Source organism: Opisthocomus hoazin, chromosome 9, assembly GCF_030867145.1.
Source record: "Opisthocomus hoazin isolate bOpiHoa1 chromosome 9, bOpiHoa1.hap1, whole genome shotgun sequence".
Lineage (NCBI taxonomy): Eukaryota > Metazoa > Chordata > Aves > Opisthocomiformes > Opisthocomidae > Opisthocomus > Opisthocomus hoazin.
The window spans coordinates 7,346,881-7,359,433 of record NC_134422.1 but is presented as its reverse complement, the minus strand read 5'-3'; the positions used below and the strand labels follow the sequence as shown (position 1 = coordinate 7,359,433).

The 12,553-nt window shown below is 41.7% G+C and overlaps 1 protein-coding gene across 1 annotated transcript in view; it reads left to right on the top strand.

Moving 5' to 3' along the window:
- The window catches only part of THSD7B (thrombospondin type 1 domain containing 7B), a 349,180-nt gene that overhangs the window by 255,594 nt on the left and 81,033 nt on the right, over positions 1-12,553 (top strand). The window contains exon 16 of the mRNA XM_075430128.1: positions 6,891-7,069. Coding sequence (XP_075286243.1) covers positions 6,891-7,069 — 179 coding nt within the window. The remainder of the gene's footprint in view (positions 1-6,890; positions 7,070-12,553) is intronic.

The following is a 12,553-nucleotide window of genomic DNA, read 5'->3' as shown; positions in this document are numbered from 1 at the left end:
GTGTGTAACTCAGAGTGTAAGCTTGCAATTTCTTGAACGAAGAAAACTGTAATGCAAAATCCAAAGAAATTAGGAATCATAATGCAAAGTCAGCATCAACCCAACTGCCTTATCAGGATTTATAGAGACTGTGAAATTGAGCAATAAAACCAACCTTTGGACGAATTTCAATAACAATAATGTTGAGTTAAACTTACCAGCGTTTTTTACAAGTCCTCTCTGGTCTATTTAGAATCTATAATCAGGCTGCTACAAGATAACGAGAGCATGTGCCTCTGTTGAGAAGAGCAAGTGGGAATAAATTAGCTAAGGGTCCATTATTTGAGCTTTGCAAAATATTTGAAGTAGAAGTTATTTTTGCTGGGTTTTTTTGGTTGTACATTTACTGAATGTATTCATTAGATTATCTCTTAAATTTCCCAGCCAGCAAACTAATAATGCATAAAATCTCTCAAATCATAGAATCATAGAATGGTTTGAGTTGGAAGGGACCTTTAAAGGTCATCGAATCCAACCCCCCTGCACTGAGCAGGGACATCTTCAACTTTATCAGGTCGCTCAGAGCCCTGTCCAGCCTGACCTTAAATGTTTCCAGGGATGGGGCATCTCCCACCTCTCCAGGCAGACTGTGCCAGGGCCTCACCACCCTCGTTGTAAAAAATTTCTTTCTTACATCAAGTCTAAATCTACCCTCTTTCAGTTTAAAACCATGACCCCTTGTCCTATCACAACAGGCCCTGCTAAAAAGTTTTTCCCCATCTTATAAGCTCTCTCCAGGTGCTGGACGGCCGCTATAAGGTCTCCCTGGAGCCTTCCCTTCTCCAGGCTGAACAGCCCCAGCTCTCCCAGCCTTTCCTTCCAGCAGAGGGGTTCCAGCCCTCGGATCATTGCTGGGGCCTCCTCTGGCCCCGCTCCAACAGCTCCAGGTCTGCCCTGTGCTAAGGGCTCCAGAGCTGGATGCAGGATTCTCAGGGGGTCTCACCAGAGCAGGGCAGAGGGACAAAATCCACTCCCTGACCCTGCTGCCCACGCTGCTGGGGATGCAGCCCAGGGGACGGTTGGCCTCCTGGGCTGCGAGTGTACATTGCCAGCTCATGTGCAGCTTTTCATCCCCTAGCACTGCCAAGTCCTTCTCCTCAGAGCTGCTCTCAATCCCTTCATCCCCCAACCTGTATTGGTAGTGGGGGTTGCCCCAGCTCAGGTGCAGGACCCTGCCCTTGGCTTTGTTGAGCCTCATGAGGTTCACGTGGGCTCACACCACCAGCTTGTCCAGGTCCCTTTGGATGGCATCTAGTCCCTCAGGTGTATTATCCTTGCATATTAAATCCTTATGTATTAAAAAAAACTGATTCCTTGCATATTAGAAAAAGAAAAATTAAACATTTGTTCCACGGCAATACTACATACTTTTCAGATGCAACTGAAGTTTTTAGCAACTTCATGACTCCCAGACTTACTTTGCTTAGTTTCCTTCAGTTAATAATGTTCTGGAAGCAGGATTTGAACATTTGGACCAGAATTCCTTAGAACAAGGTGCTCCCCTTGTAGTTCACAAGCTTCTGGAGCCTCTGGTCATGGTGTGTAGCCCATGGCCAGTGGCTGCTTTATCCATGGCACGTTGGGAAAGCCCGAACCGTAGGGCTGTGGTCAGCTGGGAAAGTTAGTCTCTTAACTGCTGTCTGTACTCAGTGCTGAGTTTTAACCGGAGTTAAAACATGAGGATTGCTTTGTAGGAGATCCGAAAACTCCAGCTGAGCAGATTCTGGCCCACCAAGTGCCATGGTTCACCAGGTCTCTCTTACAAAGTCTTTAGCTATTGGACTTCTAGCACCGCATGGATTTACTGGTGTTATTCTGCATATTTCACAGTCAGTAGCCAAATGAATGTAAATATTAATTGCAAAATGAATCATTTTTTTTTTCCTCTACCTTTGGCCTGTGTAATTAGAAACATTTCTTTTGTGTCACTGTCCACTGTGCTGCTCCCTTGTTAGTGGAAAGGTGATCTCTTTTATCGTGCAGACTCCAAGGAGAATTTCCAGTGGCATTACCAGTGGCAGAAGTGGTGATGCACGGAATTGTCCCTCTCATGGTAATGACCTTGAGTTTTATGAAGCACCTCAAGGTTTACTAACAAGGGTAGAACGGCTAGAAGTTTGTTAATTGAAATGATGAAATATGTTAGAGAGGATACAAGTGAGTTCAAAGCCAATTCAATTAGAAGTGCATCTGTTTCCAAAGCTGCTGGAGAAATGTTGTTTGTTTTCGAATCGCTTTTAAGTCAGCCTCTTGGAGTCCTGTTGGCACTGTTGTTTAACGCGGCGTGCAGACCTTACACCCGCAGCAAATTTATCGTTTGGAAGTGCAACAATCAGGTGGATGCCAGTGTCTTATGTTAGCTTGTAAACCTACTAATTGCCTGCTTCTCCCACCACGATCTGTTTGTAAATGTAGAGGGGGACAGGGAAGGGCACTGCAGCCCCTCGCTGGCCGTGCCTGCAGTGATATGTGCGGTGTCTTGGGTAGGTGGGAAAGAAATTGTGCTACTGCCAGACTCCCCCCTGACACTGCAGTGCAATCCACAGCCTCTTTGTGCTTCTGCACTGCTGACACCCATCAGAACACCGTCCAGCCACCTCCTATTACCTTGGCTCTTTTGAGTTGCACAGCAAAAATGAGACAATAGCAGTTTTCACACCATGTATTTGAGCGTTCGCCTGACACCCACCAGATGATCATCCTCACTTTATTCATCTACCTGCTGTTGCTTTGTCTCTTGGGCAGCGCAGAAGAAATGAGATGAGTAATGGTTGCTACGTCGTGTGTTTGAGCCTTCCCAGTACATCCTGTGTAATCACAGAATCGTTTGGGTTGGAAAAGACCTTTAAGATCATTGAGTCCAACCATAGAACTGTGGGTGCTTTGTTTATTATAGACACTTTATGGAAGAGACTCATTTGTGGCTTGTAGGGCAAAAAGCATATTGTTCTTGATGAATAAATAATAGTAAACTGAGCTGTGCCGCCTAGGTAAATGCATTTGTTCGTGTCATTATGTTGACAGTGTCTCAATAGTAAAACAATGGCACTTAAACTTGGAAAAGGCTTATTTGAATATCCAGCTCAATTTTTTCCCACTGGTTCGGGACTATTCCCAGTAGTATGTTGCAAAGTGCCCATTTAAATATCCCATGCACTGATGTTTCGGTTGCTACCCCCTGTGACATCTGTGTGTGCAGCCCCAGCTCTGTGTCGTTCAGTAGCCTGCCGTTGGTTCAGATAGGACAGAGGCTCTCCTCTGTTGTTTCTAAATTAAATGAGCTTTATTTTTACAGTATTTGAGATTTTCAGGAATAGAAAACAGGTTAAAGGGAGCTTCAAGGAGTAACGTAAGAATACATGGAAAGCAGGCTGAGGAGGGAGGGCTGGGGAGAAGATGACATGTTTTTCCATAGAAGGTCTTGGAAATTCAGCTAATTATTGGTGCCAGGTTCTGCAGAGGACAGAAAAACAGGCAATGTGATGGATGAGTGAGATGTTTAAGGATGATGCTGACAAAACCAGCTGTGTAAACTCAGCCTTGAGTTAGTCTCCCTAAGCTGGGTGACTGTAACTCAGAAATGTGTTTATGCTGTTTCCTTTATTCATATTCTGTTACGGTAGCAAGTATTTCTCTGGATAATAGCCTGAATGTGGAATTCTTTATTAATAGGTTGCTTTGATAGCAGATCTCCCTTGTTATTTCTTTTGTTTTGTATTATTCACCATGCCAATGCTACAAGTTTTCTAGGAATGCCAATACTGGGATTATTGTGGGTATCCAAACCGAAGTCTGTTCAGCTCCTTGACAATGGCAAGCCATTGCTTGGCTCCTACAGAGAAAAACAAATATTCCGTACTCATAGGCAATGGATGAGCTGAGCACAATGTTATTTACTAGTTTCTCATAAAAAGCTAGCCATAAAGGCATTCTCTATCCAGGCAGAGAGGATACATCACATAAAGATTTTTTTGGAAGAAAATATTTGTTGAATGAAATCTTTGATCCATGAGTATCTTGGCGTAGGATTAACCTCAAGTGATTGATAGAAGAAATAATTGCAGCCTGTGAGAAGAGCTTGAAAGAAAGTTATGTTCCCATTTTGATTCTGTAGCATTGTTCAATATGAAGAATTGGCTTCCTCTGGGCAGTATGGTAATTTAATGCTCCATTAGCTGGCCATTATTTGTTTATACTTAATGTAGTTTAGAAATATGGGTGAGGAAACTCAAAAAGTAATAAGCTGGCCTCTTAGCAACAGGACGTCTTTAGAAATTCTGTGGTTCGCTGAGAGATCCCCACAGCACTTCTCTGGGATGGAATACAATAGGTTTCTTTACTTTTGTTTATTATAGCTTTTCCTTCCTCTTTCTTATATTTCTTTTTAGTATTATATTTCTTTTTTTGTCTTATATTTCCTTTTGTTATAGAGGTAGGTCTTGAACTGCCAAAAGGCTTAGCCCATTTTGCCTTCACTGATGAGTTGATAACCCCTCTGTCTAATCCTACTTTGAAACAAGGCATTTTCTTTGTTTCTGTTGAGAGTTAATTACCTAGGCTGTCACACAGCCCAAGGAAAAATGATATTTCATACGGTGGTGGAACAGAACTCTTTGGAGAACTGCCTAAGAAATCCTTCTCATAAATCTATCATGAGAAAATTTCTTTTACTTATCATAATGTATTATGAATTGCTTTGAGTGGCAACCTAAGCAGGTGGAATAGCGTATTAGTGGGATATTTGGGAGTTTTATTTGGGGAAAAAAAGCCAGTGTATTTTAGAAATATTTGTATGTGTATGCATGGGTGTAATCTCACCTAGACAAGAACACAAAGCATGCAGAGTTGAAATACCTCAACCATGCGAACACCACTGTAATGGATCGAGTCGGAAATGATTAAGGTACCCAACTCCAGTGGCTTTGGAGCTGCGGATGAAAAAGCAATGCAGCACAAGGCGAGAGCAGCAGAGTAAAGCAGAGCCCGCCGTATGGGGACGGTGCTGCAGCGCTAGGGAAGAGTTACCGCGTGAGTTACTGGGGAAATGATTGCAGCCATTGGGCTCCAGAGTGGCTGCCGTAAAGGAAGAGGGAACAGTGCCTTTGTGAAGGTGAAGGAAAGAAGAAATAGAGCGTCCTTGAACTGAAGGAGGGAACGAGTGTTGTTTCTAGCATTTTTTAAGGCACTGTATACAAAAACAGCATCAGTATTGTACTTCTAGCAGGAGATTATTTTCTGGTGGGGATGGCTAAAGAGGTCTGAAACCTTTCCTGATACTGACTTCAGGGTGAAGACCGGGAGGCAGGCAGCCTGTTGCTGCAGTGGGTCGGTGCTCGGGATGTAACTCAGTCCTGGTTTGGAGTCAGCAGCCGGTTCGGACACGGCAGAGCCGGTAAATCCAGCTCCGCGCCAGAATAATCTGCCTGCTCAGTCTTGGTGTTTTCTGGTTGTCTGGGGCTTTTGTCTGCAGATGTTAGAGGGAAGTTGCTTCTGGTGGGGGGTTTTTCCCCACCCCCTGTCTGCTGCAGTGACTGTCACTTTGATAGAGTGGGCAGACCCTTTGTAAAAGAGTAATTGGATGAGCTAACTTGGTATTCTGTAGGTAAGGAACATAGAGGGAGCGTTAGTGCAATGAAAACCAAACAGAAAGAAAGGGCATATAAATGAGAAACGTTAGAAATACAGTAGGGATGGAATTCAGTGATTTCTGTGATTATCATTGCCAGAGCTGTCAGAGGGGTGAAGCCGCCTGCAATAACAGCTGAGCTTAGAGCCGCTCACTTTCATGGTCTAACACGAAATTTCTGTGTTGTTTAAATTAAAACAGTACCTACAGATATGACAAGCAGGTAACAGAAACTCAAGGAGAACAAATGCAGCGTGGTTAGCAGGAAGGTGCTGGAGCTTCTGTACTGGAGACTGGTGCCAGTAATTCCCTGGAGAGCCCGAGGGTTCGGCCAGCCTCCAGAGCTTTCTGCACGCCGGGAGCTCCATAGCTGGTGCGGGGTTCTGCAAAATCTCTCTTCCCCCATGCCAGCTCCTAAACCAGCTGTGGGGTTGTGCCTGCATGGATGAACCTTGTTTTTTTTTCTCTGAGAAACCCTGCTGGGTTTTAATTCGGCAAGGGGTTGGTCCTGCAGGTGTCTGGTATTCTGATTTTAAGAGGTGATGATTGTGGGAGGACTTTTATGTCAAGCCAGGTTAAGGTGAAAGTGAACCTTGAAAATGCTGTTTGTGAAACCCAGAATAGGCAAAACAGCTGGAAAGATGTATGAAGAGAACTACTAGAAAGAAGCAGAAAGCAGGTTTCATCAAACCCCATGCCACTCGAGCTGGCAGGCTGCAGGCAGGTCCCTCACGCACCTTATGGGAGCTGCGCGGAGCATAGCTCTGGAGCCTCCACATCCTCTGGTCCTGTCAGTGGGGAATAGAGCCTCTGACTCCCCGCCTGTGCCAGCTCTGTACTCCTTTTCTACTAAAGGAGTACAAAACTGGGCTGTACGCTTAGTTCTCAAGATTTCTTATGGCCACAATCTCACAGGGAAGATCATCAACACGCATTGGTGACCACCAGCTTCCCAACAGATACTTTTACCAGTGTGTGTCCTTTACACCGGTCAGTTTTATTGTGGCCTGCACTGGATTAAACCAAGTAGAGATTAGTTTTAGGCACTGCTGTTCTTTACGAATAATATCCTAATGTCGCGTTGGGAAGGCATTGTAAGTCTGCAAAATGTCTTCTCTTGAAGAAATTCTCATTTTGTGTTGATTATGCAGATGGCTGTGAGACATCAGAGGATCTGAGTTCCTTAGCTGCAGTGATTAAAACCTTTCTTAAATTTTTGGTTTAGGTTACGTTGAAGAATCTTGCACAGTCCCTTGCCCGTTTGATTGCAAATTAAGCGATTGGTCCAGTTGGTCCCCTTGCAGCTCTTCTTGCGGACCAGGGGTGAAAGTCCGATCCAAGTGGCTTAAGGAGAAGCCTTACAATGGAGGTCGTCCTTGCCCAAAGCTGGATCTCAAGAATCAGGTGAGTGGAGTTAAATAGCCAGCAGAAGCCTTCCTGTGCTTACTGTATGTTTAATTGTGATCAGAAGGTACTGTGAAGAAATTAAAAATAGGAGTTATCCCTAGGGCCACACCTTGTATCAGATTTTGTAGGCAATCCTTGAATTTCTTGAGGATTGACGGGGGAGATGCTCCTGTAACAGCAGAATTTGACCTGAAACACCGTGTTTCTTACACAAAGAAATATGTATCTCCCAGAGCACAGGAAGCCCTGGACAAATAATCCCACCTGGACAGTGCAGAAGCATCGCAGAGCTCAGATGTAATGGATATTTTTAAAAGTCTTTAATTCTCTCTGAGACTATGGTTGCTGCAAAAACATTCGTTAAATATATATTGCTATTTTTAGCAACATTTCTCTTCAACACAAGTTCCCTTGAACATTAATCTCTGTATATTCAATATTGAAGTATCCCATCAGAGGAAAGTAATCTCTAAATTGCTACTCTTTGAAAAAGATCAGCATCTATTTGATTTCTATTTAATGCTGTATGCATTTCTGCAAAACTAATTGTGATTTCCTACATTTGCTGATTAATTCTCAACACCAAGTAACACTGATGAAATACTGTTAAGTTTTACCTTTGATTCAACTATGAAATTTATTAGGGCAGAAACAGGTTGAAGGGCTTCATATATACATTATGAATATATGTATATCTAAAAAAATGTTGCATACCATGTGTAGAAGGCCTTTAATAGTATTCATGCACAGATGTATTTGTGTAGTGGCTGGTAGGCGCCGCAGCTGGTGGATCCAGTTGCTTTTCTGGGCAACCGTTGCTGCAGCAGTTGAGTCCCGGGATGCAGCAGCACTTCGAACACCTCATTCTGAACTTACCTCATTTTCTTCACAGTTCATTTTTTTTTCCTGTGAGAAACTTGGTAAATACTTTTTTTTTTTTTCTTTTTCCTTATTACTATTTGAAATTCATAGGCAGTAGCCTAACAGCAGCAGCAGGGACTACAAAAATATAAAACTGCAGTAAAGTATATGTTGTCCATACCTCAGTGCTTTTCTTAATAGATCAGACAGATCACCAAAGAGGCAAAATGAAATCCCACAGTAAGTCGTGTGGTAACAATAAGCTCTTTGTAATGAAAAGATACTGGGGTTTGTTACCCATAGACACAGCAGACTACTTCCATTAAAAGTAAACTTATTGCTATAAAGTGTTGCCTATTCCCACACACATTAGATTTGCTAATTTCAAAAGCCTTTCAGAAGATATTAAAGGAAAGAAACGGTTTAAATTTAGAAATTACGCCTTTGTACTTTTTATCGGTGCGTGGTGCTTGCAGAGTGCCACGGCTGGTATTAACATAACTGTGGTCGGCGCTTTTTGCCCCTCTGCCGGGAGCACGCACCTTGATTTAAGACCTAGTGAATTCATCAGCGGGCTTCTTATCGTGGGCTCTAGTAGTGACACCTGGGACTTACAGTAAGGTCTGTTTCTTTAGATTTGTGATTTTTTTGGTTTTGGGACAGTTTTATTTGGTTGGTTGGTTTTGGAGGGAGTTGTTCGCTTGTGGGTTTTTTTATGTTTTTTTTTAAATTTTTTTTAGGATAGAAGCAGAAGCTGTTTCTGGCTGGTTTAGTGCACCATTGGATTACCTTATTCCAATTTAGATTTATAGGATTGGATCAGATCCTGTATATTTCAGGGGTTTTAGGGTAAGAAGAAATTGTTGTGCTAATAAGGAAAGTGTGTGTGTGTATATATATGTATCCATAGATGCACACTTATATAGACTAGATAAACACATCTATATATGCACACTAATATACACTTAGATATGCACACATATACACATACTGTGTGCGTGATTCTATTCATTGCCTCCCCAAACACTTCTCAGTCCTTTGCATGGCTTGGAAGGAGTTCTGCTCTGCACCCCCTGGACTTTGAATTCCAGCGCAGATTTAGACGCACTGAGGTCCTTAGGCACGTTGCAGCGTGCACAAGTTGCCTACCCAGATGGTAAACTAAATTAGCCGATGGCACTGCTGTTTAGCTAGGCTGGAGACGTATCATTAATCCACTGCAAGGCAGATTGTCTTCTGTTTCCTCTGGTCTGGGCAGTGTTTAAATCCTGGAGCAAAGCTCTGTAGATTCTTTATATGTAAATATGTGACATCCAAATTATTTTTATATAATCTGCATTAAATACCTGCAGTAAAATACTTGCTTTTGTTTGGTATCAGACACGAGAAAGCTAAATCACCTTGGTGCTGAGGTATCGTTTATCTTTTACTGGCTATTGTGCTATATTGATGGTTGGACTAGATGATCTTAGAGGTCTTTTCCAACCTTAATGATTCTATGATTCTATGATACTGTGTTTTATGCAGTTGATAAAGACGGTAGATAAATTAGAACCAATAATAAACTCCTCTAGGTGCCAGTAGATTTCCCTTATTATTTTCTACAGGTTTTTTAGTAATTTTTTTTTAATTATTGCTTCTGAGCTCGAGTCTTGTATTGCTCAATCAGTTACTTTGGAGAACCCTCCAGTTTCCAGTGTCTCATAATTAAAGGCCTCAGTGAGTTTGCGTCTTTTTCTCCTTAAGCCCAATAATCTTTTCACCCTCTTCTTATGAAGGGTGTTTTCTAGGCTTCTTGGCAGACCTCTGTATGTCTTTTTTTTCAATGCCTTTCAGATATTTGACATAAAATTAACTATGGAGAGCGTTACTTGAAACACTCTTCCAGCAATACTCTCTTACCGTTTCCCACCATGTCTGGGGCCCTGACAATACGGATACTTTAGCAGAGCTACTGCTTTGGAGAGGGAGGCAATTTGCGTGATCACAACAATTTATTTGATGAATATAAGTAATTATTTGAGTCACATAAACTGTTTCACAAAAGACCGTGCTCCTAGAGTCAGTTCAATCAGTGCAGTGCAGCTTGCTTGTTTATTTAGGACAAGTTTAATTTTACACCAAGATAATGATGCATTCTATTACTGCACGATATTCCGTGGGTTATATACTCTTTATTCCACAGAGGTTTTGGCTCTTTTGGAGTGTCTTGAAGGCATGCTTTTGCATGTCTTCATCCCCCCCGCCTGTAGAGCCTCTCAAGGAGTCCAGTCTTTTTGCAGTAGATACGAGGAGTAAACTCAGAGTTAGAATTAATTCCACTTTTCTATAGTTGTACTTCTTATTATGGTCAATGGACTAGGTTGAGCCCTTCCGGATTTCCATTCCAGGTTTCGTTATTTTCTAGTAGAAGTGACAAACAGTTTGTTGATGTAGTCACTTCAGCCTTAAGCTTCCTCTGTGTTATCATCCTGTGAAATTAAAAGATGAATTACAGTATTTGGAGGAAGAGATGTCAGTATTTTAATGCAGGTCCAGGTAACATGTTGAATTACTTTCGTCTTATACCTCCAAATGTTTGAAAATTGTTGAAGAGTTGGCTAACTACATTTTGCTCCATCTTTTCAAGAAAATGGGCATTGCGTGTAGAGGCTGTGCAGGTCTTATCTAAGGATATGATTGCTTCTGAACAGCCGATTGGATTATGGGGTCAGCTGGCAGATGTTCTTGGCTGTGCAATGCATGTTAAAAGAGGTGTAGCATTTACATTTTTCTATTTCTGCTCTTATTTGAATGCACTTACACAGCATGCAGTTGCTAAGCTATTTAATATGTAGTTCTACATGATGAAAGGTTAACTATGAGTTATGGGGGGTTTATTGCTTGAATATTCTTTTATAGGTTTTTAGGATTACTACAAGAAAATGCATCTTATTTTAAAGACTCATGAATTCCAGGGATTATCTTTTTATTGATTGCTCTAATATATATTCTTGTCAAGATTATCCCTCCTTCTCCTTCCTCCCCCTCTCCCTCTCTTACCCAGTCCTGCTAAAGGACAAATAACATAGCAAGTAATTTATTCCCTTTATATATACTGTATATATTTAAGCAAACATTTTTAAAGGGTTGAGAATATTTATAAAAGCAGGCCTAGCAGGAAGAAAAAATAATGCATTTGAAATTTAAACTCAGTGCTTTCTTTAAAACAAGTATTTTATTCTTAATGACATTTTTCCGGTGTTCACTCTAGAATATGAGAAACACAGACACCTTGCACATTACAATTGGAAGTACTTTTCCTGAAATTACACACAGAAGTTTAAAGAAGGGGAAAAGGAGGATAGTGGTACATTTACAGCTCAGATTTCTTAGAAGCAGGTGTGAAGACATATGAATTTCTGGTGACCTTTTCATAGAAAATGACTGGTTTAGTCCTACGTGCACTTCAGAGAAAACAAATCTTTATGATCATCAAAAAATGTGTTAAATTTCTTTTCAAAAGTGAAAATCCTACAAGATTACAGGCTTTGAAAACTCACCGTTAGAATGTCCAGGTTTGGATGGGCTGATGCTGTTAATTGTAGAAGCCACTGTCGCTTGTGAGGCGAAGCCGGGCTGGGGGTAGGGCTGGAGGAGTGGGGGTGCGTGTGTGTGATCCTTCCCCTTTTCTCGTCTATAATCTCAGGAAAGGTCTGTTCAGGAAAGGCCTTTTGTGAAGATGTTTCCAGGGCTTTTCATGCTTTAATTCCTCAAAAAACCCGCAAAGAAAACCAACACAGTAGTATGCAAACTAAAGTTTCCCTTGCTCACATTCAGGAGCCGTTTCTCTAGGCAATTTTTGGCTCGTGCTTGGCAAGCTAAGTTTCCGTGAGCCAAAAATGCCCGGAGACTGTGTCGGAGGAACTCTGCCTAAGGAAGAGCAATGTAGCATGGCGTATCGCAGGGCACTGCAATGAGACAAAGTCCATTTTTTTTTAGGTAGGTAACTGCTCTCGGAGCGATAATTTTGTATACAATAAAGTTTCTGAATAAGCAATATAGAACACTTACCGTATTTCTCCTGATTTCCTTCCTTCGTTATGTTCTTGTCCTTACGTGCTGACACAACATATTTACAATGTCTTTCATTTACCTTTGTCCCCTATCTGACTATGAATTGTGAAAACAGTATTTATTCTTTTAATCTTGAGTGTGTCTGTCTGTAAGAGTTTATTTTCATGCTTTCTTTTGGTGTAATGCTTGGTCGTACCCTTCCTTTGCATATAAAGATCTTTTATAGATGTATGTGTGCATGTGTACGCTTGTTGAGTGAAGCGTTTTCAAAACTGTTAGGTTCCTGTGCTAGAAGACAGGTTTGAACCCTGCGCCTTTCATTGCTATCACTGAATTTGCTCACACCTAATCCCTGAATGGTGAGTTGCATGTGTAGCCCCTACCTTTCAGTATCAGAAATTAATCTTCAAGAATTCGTTAATAATGTATTAGCTATAAATAGCTCCTGCTTAAATCACTTTTATAACCTAGATTTCTAATGGTCAGAAAAGCTGCTGAACTTTTTCGAGGCACTCATAAAATCTCTCCCTCTCACGGATTTCAGCTGCCCATAGTTTATTCCTG